Genomic DNA, 15,702 nt, shown 5'->3' with positions numbered 1-15,702 from the left:
TCTTATTTGTGCATAAATGCAGTATGGTCTACTGGAGGGCAGGGGCATGTTCTGCCTTTCTCTATATCCCTAGTGCTTTAACCCATAGGAAAGAATAAATACGGTTAGATCTATCACTACGAAAATTAGTCTGGGAGGAAACCCCCACCCCCATATTGAGCCTTGGGTGTACCTCCCCTCTCTGACAGCCTGGCTGTGACACTCCTTAGCTTCTTTACATTCTAGGTAAAAAAATATGAATCCTGTTGGCCAAAAGTTACAGAGAAGATGCCAACCTTCACTGGTAGGGGGTGTTCGCTAAGCAGGGAGCTCCCTAAACAAGGCACTGCACCTCAGCATTTCCTCTAGCTGCCTCATTCCTGAAATGCTCTTCCTCCTCCACTTTCACTACTTTCTCTGGCTTCCTCTTGTAGTTGTTCAGTCCTTTCAATAGCGTGACCCCTTGGAGGTTTTCTTGGCAGAGATGCTGGAATGTTTTGTCATTTCCTTCTCCAGCTCAATTTACAGATGAGGAAACTGAGGCAAACAGGGTGAAGTGACTTGCCCAAGGTCACACAGCTACTCAGTGTCAGAGGCTGGATTTGAACTCAGGAGGAGGAACCCAAGTTCAGATCCAGCCTCAGACCACTTGACCTGCCTCACTTTTCCCATCTGCATGTTTTTGTTTCTTGCAGCCCTTTAGCAGTCCCAGCTTTGCAAGCTCCTTGAGAGCAGGGACTCTCTAGCCCAGAGCCTGGCACATAGTGGGTATTTAATAAAGATTTATTGAGTCAATGAATGGCTCAGTGCACAGAGCATTGGACTGAGTCAGACGCGGGCTGTGTGACGGCTCTGCCAGCCTCAGTTTTCTGATCTGTAAAATGGCCATGATGTACCCAGCTCACTAAACTGTGAGGCTCAATCGAGATCACTGTAAACTGCTTTGCACACCTTAAAGCGCTACAAAGAGGCTATTATTACTAGTGCCCTTTGCTTACTCTCACTGGCTCTTTGTAAAGTGAGGAAAGTGCTATCCTGTGTGCTTTGTAAAGTGCTATCAGGAAAGATCTAAGGAGCTTTGGGGTTATTGCTCAAAGGACAAGTAAACATCCTTTCACCAGAACTGAACTGGGGTGGGGGTGGGGCGCAGGCGGGAAAAGCCAGGGGCGGGGTCACTCTCCCGCCGCACGCGTGCGCGCCTAGGAGCGAAGCTTACCCGACCAAGTGTCACAGGCATGCGGCTCCGCCTCCGTCCTGTTAGCCCCGCCCACCAGCGCGCCTGGACCAATCCGGCTGTAGCCCCGCCCTTCTTGCTGCTTCCGAAGCTGACTGGAGGCAAGCGCGGGGCTGGGCTGACTGCCCACGTGGAGCGCGCACGCGCCTCTTACTCAGTGGGAGGAGGCCCTGAGGGAGTGTACGCGGGTCCCGCTGCTTTCGCCTTGGCCCCACGCTTCCTGGGGGCCCCGGAGAAAGTGCACGCGCTTCCCGCCCGAGGGGCCCTCTGACTGCTGCCGCCAACATGGCCGCTCGCCAGCTCGGTAATAACCTCCCCTCGGGACCCCGGCCCGGGGTCCTGATTCTTGGCCTTGGGAGTCTCCCCTAGGCCGGGCGGTGGCCGCGTCCCTCCCCTCCCACCTGACCTGGCTGTGCAGGCCCTGGAAGGGGTGGGGGAGGGGCGGGAGAGCCCGGCCGGAGCCTGGGCCCGCTGAGGCTGGGGGAAGGGGGGCGCTCCTCATCTGGCCGGGCGTGGGACCTCCGGGTTCCAGGGAGGAGGGGGCCGAGCCCCGCTGTTGGTCCGTGCTAGGCCTGGGAGTCCCAGGCGTCGGCCGCAGGCCTTGGTGTCCGCCCCTTCCTTCCGAGGCGTGCGGCCCCGCCCTTACACCAGGAATACCCTACACACAGCAGGCGCATAATAAATGCTTCTTGCCCGGGCGTAGCCTGAGCTTGGCCCCACATCTAGGGCTTCCTGGGGACATAGATTGAGATGGTTCCCCATTCTCTCGGGGGCGGGAGCCTGGGCCTCGAGGCCAAGTGTGACTGAATGCAAACTTCCCAGAACAAATACCCTCCATAAAGGGCCGCACCCCAGGACCTAGCCGGGCGTCCTCGAGGCCGCAGAATCTTCACCCTGGGACTTGGGTGCGGTGATGGACGGGACAATCTGTGCGCCCAGAAAAGGGAGGGCAGGGATATTTAAGAACAAACCCAGAATAACTGTTTCCGCTTTGTCAGCCTTGCTGAGCGTCTCCGACAAGACCGGGCTCCTGGACTTCGCCAAGAGTCTGCATTCGGTTGGTTTGGTGCTGGTGGCTTCGGGAGGCACAGCCAAGGCCCTGAGGGACTCTGGGCTCCCCGTCACGTAAGACCGTGGGCCAGGGGGGATGCGGGCGGAGGGCCCTTCTGTCTGCAGGGAGCAGGGGGCCAATGATCAGTGGTAACTTCTCAGTCCTCCCTGTTTTCAGGTGGCAGATGTGTGCCGAAGGAGAACTCTGTGAGCCCCTGGGGGGAAGCCCTCAGAGAGCTTAGGTTGTCATGGGAAAAAGCTAAGAGCACAGATAAATGTATTTTAGTAAATGCAAGTGCTAAGCACAGTGCCTTGTTTTAATAAAGCCTTGTTAACAAAATGATTTTGGGGGGAGGGGGAGTTGGAGTAGGGACATGCTGACCATGGGGCAGTCGGGGGAAAAAAGCCCAACATCCGCAAAATTTCTCCTTAAGCTTCCCCCTAAACCCACCCTTTTCCCGAAATTTCCCTCCAGGGTACCACCATCCTGTCACCTAGGCTCACAACCTCAGTGTCATCTTTTACCCTTCATTCTCGATATCCTTACATATCCAGTCGGGAAATCTTGCTGTTTCTACCTCCATGAGATCTCTGCTTCTGACACCCCTTTACTAATGTATTTACCACAATATACTTCAGACCCTCATTGCACCTCTCCTGAATTAATATTCCTTAAGTTTCTCTCCTTTTCAGTTTGCTTTCCAACACAGTTTCTTAAGTGCCTAAAGCACAGGTCCCAACAAGTCATGTAATTCTATTGACTTGTAGTTACCTCTAGGATCAAATATAAACTCCATGTGCAGAATGTGAGCTTCATGATGGCAGGAACTCTTTCATTTCTGCCTTTTCACCCTCATTGCCCAGCATAGGCTACGTGCTTAGTAAGGACTATTTGATTGAAAAAATATTATGACAATAGTCATTATAAAAACAAAAGTTTACACTGCATAATTATCTCAATAGATATAGAAAAAGCCTTTGAACAAAGTACAACACTTTTTAATGCTAAAAACCCTATAAAGTATGGGCAGAGCGAGGTTTTTTTTTTTTTAACAAGGAAAAATATCTCCCCCAACCAAAAGCAATTATCCTATGGAATGGGTGTACATATACTACATTTCCCATTAAATATAGGCATAAAGAATGTTTTTTTCTCCTTATGTAGTATAGTTCTGGAAATGCTAGTAATAGCAATAAGAAAAGAAAAAGAAGTTAGAGGAGACAAAACTCCCCTTATTTGATGGAAATGTGACCCTTTATTTAAATTGTAGGCATTTAGTGAAAAAAAAAAAACAACTTGAGAATAGCTTCAGCAAAATTGCTGGCTACAAAATAAGCCCATAAAAATCAAAAAGCATTTCAGACAATAAGAGAAAAGGAATTCTCATTCAAACTAAGTACAAAATGGATATCTCAGGCTACCCACTCTATGCTTGTATAGATTCAGTGGAAAATGCTCCTTAAAAAGGAGCAATTTAAAAAGCTGGAGGAATGCTCAGTACTGATGGTGGGCTTGTGTCAGCCTGACAATGACAAGGCTACCAAAGTTAATTTACCTTTTTAATGCTATTCCAATCATGTAATCAAAAGAATATTTTATGGAGCTAGATAAATTAAAGCAAAATTCATTTGAAGGAGCAAATGATCTAGAATATCACAGGATATAGTGAAAAAAGGTTAGGAATGAATAGAGGATTGCACTTTTAGACTTCTAAACGTTTAGCACTAGTCATCAAAAACGTGGTATTGTAAAAAACAGAAAAGTAGATCATTGGAACTCAATAATCCAGTGTTTGATAAATTTGGAAATTTGATTAAAAAAAACAACAGAAAATGGTAGAAAGTAGATCTGAATCAATAAAATCAAAATGGATGTGATCTGAATATTAAAAGATGACTGTATACCATAAAAAGTGAGAAAGACATCTTATACCTATATGAATTCCTAATTCCAAGAAGGAATAAAAAGTTATAAAAGATAAGAATATGATTTTACCTACATGAAATTTTAAAAACCTTATATGCAGAAAAAAAAAGAATGCACTTCGTTCCTGATGGAGAAAAGTTATTTGTATCAGATATTTCTTAAAGGAAATTTTTTTTTGTTTCTGAGATAAAAGAAAGGATATGAACAAACTGTTCTCAAAAAGAAGAAATGCAAACTATTAATAATAATTAGGTTTCACCTCATATCTAACAAATTGGCCAAGAGGATCAAAGATGGGAATAATCAGTGTTTGTGGGAAAATCGACACACTAGTCTATTGTTAGTGGTTCCACCCATCTGTGGAAAACAATTTGGAATTAATTAAATTAAGTGATTCCAAGGTCTGTAATCTTTGGTCCAGAGATTCAAGTGGAGGTCAGTGGCCAGTCACAGAATATTAAATAGAAACACTTGGTGGTAACAGAGAACTGGAAGCAAAGTACATACACTTTGGTTTTGTGCTATAGGAATGTAATTGGATATTACTATGCTGTAAGAAGTGATGAACACGATGAATACAAAGAGAGATTTAGATGAACTGATAAAGTGAAATAAACAAAGCCAGGAAAAAAAAATGCACAAAAGGACTACAACAATGTAAATGATAATCACAAAACAATTGAAAGTAAATATTGTGGAACTGTAAAGGACAATGTTGGTCCCAAAGAAGAAATATCAGAAGACATATCCCATACTGCAAAGGTGGGCAAGAGAGCCATGGATATGAAACAGTATATGTAACATCAGGTTTTTTTCAATGTATAATAAATTTTGCTGAAAATTTTCTTTTTCTTAAAGTTCCTTGCTATAAGAGGTGACTCTACAAGGGCAGAAAGGTAGGAGATGTAAAAACAATAGCTATTGATAAAAACCTATTTTAAAAATCAAGGTGTTGTGGCAGCTAGGTAGCACAGTGAATAGAGCATGAGTTCAAACCCAGCCTCAGACACTTGAGGCTTACTAGCTGTGTGACCTCGGGCAAGTCACTTAAACCAGATTGCCTCTCATCCCCCCTCCAAAAAAAAATGAAGGTTTCCCATTTGTATAATTGCTCATTGTGAAACTTAAATATGTTTGTGAATCTATCAATTCTATGATTCGTTGAATAGAAACCATTGTATTATTGTTTTTACTTCTTTCTAGGGATGTTTCTAAACTGACCGGATTTCCAGAAATGTTAGGAGGACGTGTGAAAACACTGCATCCTGCAGTTCATGCTGGTAAGCACTTGCTTGGTGTACTTATAACTTGAAATGTATAGGAGTGATTTCCTAGAAAATTCTTGAGTGACTTAATTTAAAGCATTAGTGAATAGAAGGAATGGAGTCATCTCAACTCCTGCCTGTTACCCATTATCAGTTTTGCCAAGTTTTGTCAGTTCTCAGAAGATCTGTTGATTCCTTTCCCTCCTCTACCTTCATATGGCCACCTTCCTGCTTGAAGCCCTCTTCACTGCAGTAGCCTCCTAATTGATCTCTTGTCACCCAGTCTCTCCCCTTTTACATTATTGCAAAATGGATATTCCTAAAACACAGTTCAAGAAGCTTCATTGGCTTCCAGTTGACTTTGGGATAAAATACACGCTACTAAGGTTACCATTTAAAGCTCTTCATAGAGTGGTTCCTTGCCCTTTCCTTAACATCTTTCCATCCTCTCCTTAACTGGACTACTAATTTTCTTTCATTTCTTGCCTCCTATATTTTGTACAATCCTGGAATATACTCCTTCACCTTAACTTCTAAGCTCAAGTCTTCCTTATGGGAAGCCTTTGGGGTTGATGACAAAGGTCCCTGGAAGCTACCAAAATGTATTTACCTTGCCTGCTTTCTATGAATTTATTCTGTATTTCCATCCCCCATCCCAACCCTGATGAAGGCCAATTGTTATAGTTTTCCTTCCTCTGTGCACCCCTTTACGTTTAGGGCTCCACTGTGACTTCATTTGGACATACGGTCCTGTCAGGATTCACTTGTAGATTTATTCTTTGAGCCAACAAGATTACATTTTCCACCATCCATCCTCCCCTACTTGGATTGTGACTAAATGGTGAGGAGTGGAGGAATTGATAAAAATGATTTGTTGAGGACTCATGAAAAGTGAGGGATTAAATACTATGATACTGTTATTTTAAAAAATAAGGCAAAACTGTGAAACAAGTGATTTTTGTTAATTTTACTTTTTAACTTCTAACTTTGATAAATTAGGAATCTTGGCTCGTAATTCTCCAGAAGATCAAGCTGACATGGCCAGACTTGATTTCAGTCTTATAAGGTAACCTTTTAAGTCATAATTAATTTCACAAGATCAGCTAGAAAAGTGAAGGATATGAACAGGCCCCTTTCTTGTAAAATTTCTAGAACTCAATTACTGTTGCTTCTTTGTTTAGTGATCACTTAAACATGTTTATGTGTATACATACATATATAACATTTTGTTGTGCATGTAATCTAGATTAGAAACTAGAAATCACAGCATTTATAATTGTCTGAGAGATTATTTTGATTATCATGTTATTACTGTCTGAACTGACATTTAATTTTAAAGCAATTTATTGATAAAATTTCATTTTGACAAAACATTCTTCAAATAAATGTCCTTAAGTTCCCCAGATAACAATATTTTTGATTAATGGAAGAACTCTGTCCTTGAACTTTGACAGCCTAGAAGGATCAACGACTCTTTAGCCCCAGTTTTGTTGCCTCTCTGTGTTTAACTTAGTTTATGTTGTTGAAGTAATTGTGCATGTTATTCTTTTTACCCTGCTTTCTTCCAGTGCAGATTTTCCTGTACTTCTGTTAATTCATACTTGGCATTTCATATGGCACAATAATATTTATTTGCCACAATTTACTCAGCCATGTGCCAATGGGATATCTATTTTCTTTACAGGTTTTATTATCCTGAGTAGTGTTGTTTTAGACATTTTTGTGTCTGTGCATCCTTTTTTGCTGTCAATATCCTGCACATAGCTGCTGGATTGATGTGATGAAAGCCCAGGCCTTGTCAGCTTCTCAAGAAGCTCCACTGACTCCATCTTGTCTTTAAAATCCAAGCCATGCAGCTCTTCATTCAAAACCCTTATCGTTTGACTCCTTGCATTGCTTTTCCATCCATATTCATCTTCAGCTAAATTAATATGCTTCCTTTTCCTTTGTTTCTGGCTTCCTGTGATTTGTGCAAGCTTGGAATACGGGTCTTTGTTCAGGGCTTCGTTCAGGTGTTGCCATCTGTGAGGGGGAAGTGGTGTGTGGAGAACAAACACTGGCTTTCCTATATGTTGCATAACTGCCAATTGTTTTTTGAAAAAGTTGAACCGATTGATAGCTCCATTACCAGCCATTTAACACTTGTTTTTCTATGACCCCTCGAACAATAAATTTTGTCATCTTTTAGTGCTTTTATTAGTTTGAGAGGTGCTTTAATTTGCATGTTTTTGTCATTTGTAATTTTGAACCTTTTGGTAGTTATTGACAACTTCATATCATTTGACCATTTGTTCTTTGAGGGGTAACTTTTAGTCTCATATTTTTTATGACCTTGTAAATTTTCAATACTAGGTTTTTCATAGGCCTGTACAAAGATCCCACCCCAACCACATATTTTGTTTTAGCAGGATTGATTCTTATTTTGTGTGAAAGATTTTTGGTTTCACATTACCAAGATTGCTGCTTTGTCCTTTATAATTTCTTCTATCCCACATCTAATTATGAATTGTCCTTTCCATAATTATGAAAATCATTACCTTCTTTTCTCCTAGTTTTATTAGACTATTGCTTTTTATACTTAGGTCATTTTCTTACTCGAAATTTATTGCAGTATAAACTAGGATATTATAAATGTAGCCTCAAGGGAACCTAGGAGTCATCTAGTTTTCCCCCCTTCTTGTTTCATGCAAGGGGAGTGAGGAGTAAAGGAGGAGCAGAGGGACCTGGCCAAGGTCATTGGGTAGTACAGAAGTGGCAGACATGGGGTAAAGCTTCAAGCACGTTGACTAAGTCCAGTATTCTTTATCATGAGTCACACCGGCTAAACCCAAGCTGCTGAAATAACAAGAAAGAAATTTTTTATTTTTTTTTTCTTGTTTTTTCACACTTCTTGTTTTTGTCCTTATTTCCTCAGGCTTTCATACTTCGGTAAGGCACAGACTTTGTAGCATGTAAAACACTTAATAATAGTATTTACGTAGCTCTTTAATGTTTGCAAAGGACTTGCCATATTAGCTCCTTTTATCCTCACAGCGATTCTCTGAGATAGATGCTCATTATTACCCCTCTTTTTCAGATGGTGAAACTGAGGCTGGGGAAAGTTAAATGATCTGCTAAGAGTCACATATCTAGTTAGTGAATGAGGTAGAACTTGACTCCCAGTCCAGCCCTGTTGTACTACGTGCTTAGATCCTCCACGAGGCAGTCATGGGTAGGAACTTCTTGGGAAGGGAAATGAGAACTCGGGGATATAGGTTTAGTCTTCCCAGCTTGTTCTTCTCCACAGCACCAAATTTGGTTCCCTAAGAGGCAGTAGTATTAAATGATTGTGCCAATTTTTTCCCCAGAAAACCTTAGGGGTTTGTCTGTGGACAAAAGCAGCTACTAGGATATTAGCCCCTTGTCCAGTTTGATGTATTTTAACTATTCAGCTTATAGATTAAACACCTTTACAGGTGAGGAGACTGAGGCCTGGAGTCACGTAGTAATTGAACCCCAATCCTCTTGATTACACTTCTGACGTTATTCTTTTGCACCATACAGAACTTCATCAGGTCTAAGAAGGCACATAATTTATGCACATTAAATTAAAGGCTAAAAAGGTAGAACTCATGGCAAAATGAACCAAATACTTTAGTATTTCTGATTTTGATGCTGATTTTAGTTTTCCATCTGTTTATGTTGACTACTTTCATTTTTTAAAGATTGTATTGCTTTTTTTAGGTTATGAGAAATTTGGTCATTTCCATTTTTTAGTGAATTTAATTTTCTTGCACCCTCAGAGTTGTTGTTTGTAATCTGTATCCCTTCATGAAGACAGTGGCTTCTCCAAATGTAACTGTTGAGGAAGCTGTTGAACAGATTGATATTGGTAAGTTGAGGAGGGTTTTTGATAGAGCATTTAATGAGGATAGTTTTGAGATTTGATTTTGGCATTCATTATTATTGAATAAAGTTAACTGTTTTCTACCCATCTTAGTCTATCATTGTAAAAAGTATTCTGATTGTTTAGGTTTTAGTGAATATTTTTAAAAAGTAGGATCTAGTCTTCATCCCAAGAGATACAATTGAAGTATATCTTTTAAATAACTTGAAATTTTATTTGTTTTGAAAAGAAGATAATTTTATGGGTGTGTGAAATTGACTTTTGATGGTTTATTGCAGGTGGAGTAACTTTACTTAGAGCTGCTGCAAAAAACCATGCTCGAGTGACAGTAGTGTGTGAACCAGGAGATTATGAAGTGGTATTGACTGAGATGCTAAATTCTAATACTAAAGATACTACTATGGAGACTAGACGGCAGCTGGCATTAAAGGTATGAAAGCACTTTAAAACGCTTTTTGAAAAATAAAGTGGTTGTATTATTATATATAAATGTCTTGTATTGTTTGTAGGCCTTTTCTCATACTGCTCAGTATGATCAAGCAATATCAGATTATTTCAGGAAGGAATATAGTAAAGGAATATCTCAGATTCCTTTAAGATATGGAATGAACCCTCACCAAAGCCCTGCTCAGTTATATACAGTGAAGCCCAGGCTTCCTCTTACAGGTAAAGTTCTAATTTTGTGTTTGTCCAGTCTAGTTGTTTCTTTGTGTACAGATATATCTGAAGTTGTTTTTTAAAGGAATATTTTGTTATGTCCTTCCCAGAAGGAAAAAAACAGTATTTTATAAAGTTCGAAAAAAATCAGCATAATTTATCAATATATTAAAAAACTCTGAAAATTTGTACAATGTACAATATTTGTGATACTCTTTCCTCAACAAAGGGGAAGGGCGGCGGGAGTATCTTCTCAAATTTCTTCTTTGAAGTCATGGTTGTCTATATAATTTTGTAACATTCATTTTTGGGTTTTTTGGTGGTTCTTTTCATTTACATTGCTGTAGTTATTTCGACTCTTGTTTTCTTGTCTCTATTTAACTTCACTCTGTATTAGTTCATGTAGATCTTTCTGTGATTCTCTGTATTCATTGCATTTGTGATTTCTCACAGCATAGTAATATTCCAGTAAATTCATGTATCACAATTTACTTAGCTATTCCCCAAATTGATGGGCATCTACTTTGTTTCCAAAGAATTAGAAATAACATTAAACTAGGGCGGCTAGGTGGTGCAGTGAGTAAAGTGCCAGCCCCGGAGTCAGGAGGACCTGAGTTCGTATTTGGCATCAGACACTTAACACACACACACACACACACACACACACACACACACACACACACACACACACAAACTAGCCATGTAACCTTGGGCAAGTTACTTAACCCCAATTGCCCTCCAAAAGGCAAAAAAAACAAAACCCATTAAACTTAAATGGACCAAATGACTGTTTTTCTCTTAGTCTTTATTTTTGTGGCTCTGTTTTTCCCTTATGATGAGTAAAAAGCTTTTAAATATAATAGTGAATTTGTAGTTTAGGTTTTTTTAATATCTAAAAATTTTCATTTCTCATATCACTGTCTCTTCCCAGTGTTTCCCATTTTTTTCCCAGCAGAACCATCCAGTATAAAAAGTATAGTCAAGCAAAACAAAACAGATTGGCTGTGTTTGAAAGCTTGTGTTTTGTTCCACATTTGTAGAACCACCTCAGAGGCATCATTCACTTTTTGTCCTCTGAAGTCACAGCTGGTTACTACGTTGATCAGAGATCTGTTGGGCAATGACTGCCTACTATCTAAACAATAACAAAAAAATACTTTAAAATATCAAATATAGAATTATGTCCCAGGGAAAAGCAAGCTAAGTGTACTATGACTAGCAATCAGTCCATTTGGGACATGCTTCACCAGCAAAAAAAGAAGGCAAGGTATTCTTGAAAAGGAAGATGTCTGTTTTTAGTTTATGACAATAGAATTTGGAAATACAGGTTTCTTAATAAATTCTAAATTTGGAATTCATGGGTTTGTGTTAAATCAATGAAAAGTCCAGTAGGGAAGAGTTAATTTCCAATTATCTACAGCTGTGCAACAGATTTTCATCCTCATTTAATATTTCTGTGACCTGATATGTGCTACTTCTAGTATGCTGCATATAATCCAGTGCATTTAATAAAAAATCAATAAATTCTAGCACTGTAGATCTTTTCCCCTCCCCCATACCTCAATTTAATGGTAGTTGGATTTGGTCTAATTCAGATTGTCAGATTTATTGTGCTTATAATCACTATGTTCTTCAAAGATCTATGATTTCATTTTAGTTACTCCATCTACTTTATGTGGATTGGAACTCAGGTGTACTTCAGTACATGGCCCCTACTTGCTATGGACAAAACAGTTCATCACACTAATGATGATGATTTCTACAATTTTAGGTAGGCTGGTCCTCACATAGCAGAAACTTTTATACATATACATAAGATTTTCCAGCTGCTTGGTAGGTTGTGCCATCACTTGGGTTATATTGTACTGGTACAGCCTGAGAATGTAGAATGCCTCCATGAATGATGAATCCCTGGAGTAAGACTTGGAAAAGGTAGAGGTAGGAAGATTGGAAAGTTAAATTGGGGAAAACAGTTTTTCTATCCTTGTTTTATGTTTTCACCATTTTTGCCTCACTAGTCCTTGGGTGTTGGAATTAAGGGTTTTTCTACATGACCTCTGGAAATTTGCCTTGGCAGATGTTATGTCATTAGTTGGAAGAAAAATTTATCTTAAGTCCTTCAACATTTGAACTAATTTAGAAGAAAACAAATAAAAACTCATAACCTTTTATATAACCTAGAAATCCTCTTCCATGTTTAATTTGCCCAGAAATTTCTACAAGTAGTGTCTTTTGCTTCCACCAGTATTTTCTGGGGGATATGTTAGTATTTTACAGTTGTTGCTTTTTTTTTAAGAAAAAAGGAAAGCATTAATCATAATTATTTTGGTCTTGATTTATAAATTCGCTTATCTATATATGGAAAAATCAACAAAGTTGTTTAGTTCTTCAGTGATATCCAGCCTTTCATTTCCTGAATTATTTTTGTTCTATATAAGTTCACATGTTTATCTTTGAGCAATTTGTTCCTTACTTTCAGCACCATTGTTTGTTCTTTAAATCTTTAATCTACTGTATTTCTTTATATAATGTGCATATAGCCACCACCTTCCCCAGTCATTACATTTTATATTACTTACCTCAAAATTGAGAAAGAAAAAGTGTATTTGAAGAGATTTTTTTCATGGGGGAAGAGTTTGGTCTTGTTTTTTATCTCAGTAAGAATAAAAATCCTGCTTTTCTAGTTTGGCAGTGATTTGAGAATTAAACAATCTTGAATACCTCATTATTCTTACTATACTTTAAATGGTTATCTGTGACAAATTCTCATTAGCTAAGGGATAGGCTAGGAATGTTAACTCTGCAATCTTTTTGGACAGTATTACACATTTCTTCCCTACCTCTCCATTTAATTGTAGTAAAATAGCTTTGAAAAGAAAGGTTACTATTATGTGAATGAATATCCTGTCCCTTGTTGGTTTTGCATATTAGGTATCTTTTGTTGTTGTTATTTTTAATTAGTCAAAACAACATGCAATTTATTTGTAAAATCTGCAGTACTCTTGTTAAAGTACAACTAGGCTATGTTTTAGTGTAGTTTTAACTTTTACAACAAAAATATTTTTATATATATATTTGTGTGCATGTGTGTACACCCAGTAAGGAGGAGGACATTAAGAGAAATATGCTCTCCATTTGAACTTTGTGGTCTGATGTTTAAAATGTGTCTATATGTCTCAAATGCAGTTCTGAATGGATCCCCTGGGTTTATAAACCTTTGTGATGCCTTGAATGCCTGGCAGCTAGTAAAGGAACTCAGAGACTCTCTAGGCATTCCAGCAGCTGCCTCCTTCAAGCACGTCAGTCCAGCAGGTAACGTATCCTATTTTAGCCAAAATATTTAACCCCAGAGATGCTCAAAATGTCTCATTCTTATTTTAGTTTCTGTCTTTAACATCTTGAGTACTTAGCTGCTATTAAGATCTATGATGCCTGAAGCCATCTTTGCCATGTCCTTATTACCAGTATCAGTTTACACACTATCAGTTTATGTGATGATTTTGTCCTGAGTGGTAATATTTCACATAGTGTCAGATTTACGGTTAAAGTGCCTCTATGACATAGAAGGGGGAAGGTGACATAACTGTCTTATAGATTAGATCCAAGACAGGAAATTGAGATGAGATGAAACTGTGGTCATAGCAGTTTATTGGAAGCCAAATTTATGTTCTTTATTTTTAGAATGGCTGAAAATTAACATATCATAAAACAGATGATTAAGAATATGATAGAGAAGGAAAACCTGACCTACAGTAGGATAAATGTGGACAAGCAACAGAGGGATTGGAAAGGAACCCATGGCCTGTATTTCACACAGTTTTCCTTCTGACCTCTCAGAGCCAGCTTGTCAAAGATAAGGGCACAGTGGAAGGAGATGACCTCACCATCTTATTATGCAGAAACATAGCTAGAGTCCGATGGGAGCACTGTGTTCCTGTGAGGTTAGGAAGGAGAGGTGCCTAAGTGAGAGATCATTATTTGCTACTTAATGTGCTTACTCTACCACTTACTAAAAGGTTCCCAGGAGAATATATGGCAGTGGGTTCATTTGTCCCTGTAGCCCAGGGACCACAGCTAATCGTTTATTTAGCACCCAGCCTAAACCCACTAAAACTGTTCTCCCTTCCTATTCACATAAGGGTCAGCTGGTGCTTTTTCACTTGGACTAAACAGCATGTAGTTTGTAGTATGTATGTAGTATGAATGTTTAGATTTTGTAATTCTGAGTTGAATTTTTGAATGGATTTATGGTTTTGTCCACCAGGTGCTGCTGTTGGGATACCACTTAGTGAGGAAGAAGCTAAAGTTTGCATGGTTCATGATCTCTCCAAGAGCCTTACTCCACTGTCAACTGCATATGCACGAGCAAGAGGTAGAAGCATAGTAACTGGAAAGGAAAATTACTATTTATCTTGAATAGTAGTGTGATAAGAAATTAATGATGCCTTCTTAGAAAATGCTATTGCAGCAGGTTATTTTTACGTTTTCCAGGTAAATCTAAATATGTTATTTAGGTGAATGTCGTTTGTAAATTTATTTGCAAACTTTATGTTAAGATCTTGATGAAGTATCATGGCACAACAGAAAAACTGTTGCTATGGACTATGGAGTCAGGACTTTACTGCCTGCGTGACATTGGGCAAGGTACTGACCTTTCTGGCCTTTACTTTCAGTTAAAAAGGAGAGGGGTTGGACTATATGTTTTCTAGTTTAGATCTAAATATCTCTTTATAAATCTGTTCTTATGTGATCTTGAAACTCTACCATATATCATCTTTGGTTAATCACTCATTTACAGTCTCACTCTTGGGAATCTAATGGTCCTTTTTTAATGTCCTGATTATTGAATAAATTGATATTAGGTGGGAAATGGCTTTATATTCTATTTTAATGACTTAGAAGAACTTTTTGTGGAGTGCTTTTTTGCGGATTTTGAATAATTTGAAAAACAGCCTTATATGGGGGTTGGGTAGGAGAATGGATGGTCAGTCATATTTGTTGCTTCAGTAATGATTTGTATTAAGGAGTCTGCTATAAATGACTGGAAGGGGAAGTGAGATGGTGGGAACAAATGAGTAGAGGTTCAAAAGGATAAGATTAGCCAAGGGAATACCAAGAAGAATGAGTCAAAGAGCATAAAAGAATGGAAAATTTGTAGCCGTGTTGTAAAAGACCCTGGAGCCCGAATGGGAAGTTTGTATTTTTTTCCTATAGGCAGGACAGAACAATGTGAAGTAGAGAAGGGATTCGAGGGACCAGTGAGAAAGCTCTTAGAATAATCAGACAAGGGGTGAAAAGGGAAGAATGGATGCAAGCAGCCTTGTGGAGGTGGAATCCCAGACATGGCAGCGAGTAGATCATGGGAGCACACACTTGGAATTGAAAGGACCATTCCTGGTCATATCCAACCATTCACTTTACACTTGAGGAAACTGAAGCCCAGCAAAATGACACGGCTTTGTCAAGGTCACAGAGACACTTAAGCGGCCGAATCTGCATTCAGATCTAGAAATTGTCCATGACCGCAGTGAGTAGGATAATAGTGTTGCCATCAGTAGAGATCGTTGAGTATGAAGAGGGGACAGGTTTAGGGATTTCCATTATGAATGTGAGTTTTGGATTTGTTCATTTACAGTTAAGGAAAGTTTTTCCTCCTCATATTTTATAATTCTTTTGATTACAAAAACTTATGTTTTCATATTAC

At 39.1% G+C, this 15,702-nt stretch overlaps 1 protein-coding gene across 1 annotated transcript in view; it reads left to right on the top strand.

The window, feature by feature from the left end:
- The first annotated feature begins 1,352 nt into the window (after positions 1-1,352).
- The window catches only part of ATIC (5-aminoimidazole-4-carboxamide ribonucleotide formyltransferase/IMP cyclohydrolase), a 33,234-nt gene continuing 18,884 nt past the window's right edge, over positions 1,353-15,702 (top strand). Inside the window, exons 1-9 of the mRNA XM_069075202.1 lie at positions 1,353-1,517; positions 2,212-2,338; positions 5,394-5,470; positions 6,455-6,521; positions 9,238-9,326; positions 9,620-9,771; positions 9,851-10,007; positions 13,185-13,310; positions 14,263-14,370. Of these exons, the coding sequence (XP_068931303.1) occupies positions 1,499-1,517; positions 2,212-2,338; positions 5,394-5,470; positions 6,455-6,521; positions 9,238-9,326; positions 9,620-9,771; positions 9,851-10,007; positions 13,185-13,310; positions 14,263-14,370 (922 nt within the window). The 5' untranslated portion in view covers positions 1,353-1,498. The remainder of the gene's footprint in view (positions 1,518-2,211; positions 2,339-5,393; positions 5,471-6,454; positions 6,522-9,237; positions 9,327-9,619; positions 9,772-9,850; positions 10,008-13,184; positions 13,311-14,262; positions 14,371-15,702) is intronic.

This window comes from Petaurus breviceps, unplaced genomic scaffold (genome assembly GCF_028583685.1).
Source record: "Petaurus breviceps papuanus isolate PSGF00001 unplaced genomic scaffold, PetGlider_PUasm1.0 90903, whole genome shotgun sequence".
In the NCBI taxonomy this organism is placed as follows: domain Eukaryota; kingdom Metazoa; phylum Chordata; class Mammalia; order Diprotodontia; family Petauridae; genus Petaurus; species Petaurus breviceps.
The sequence above is the reverse complement of the archived record's forward strand: the minus strand, read 5'-3'. Positions and strand labels throughout refer to the sequence as shown.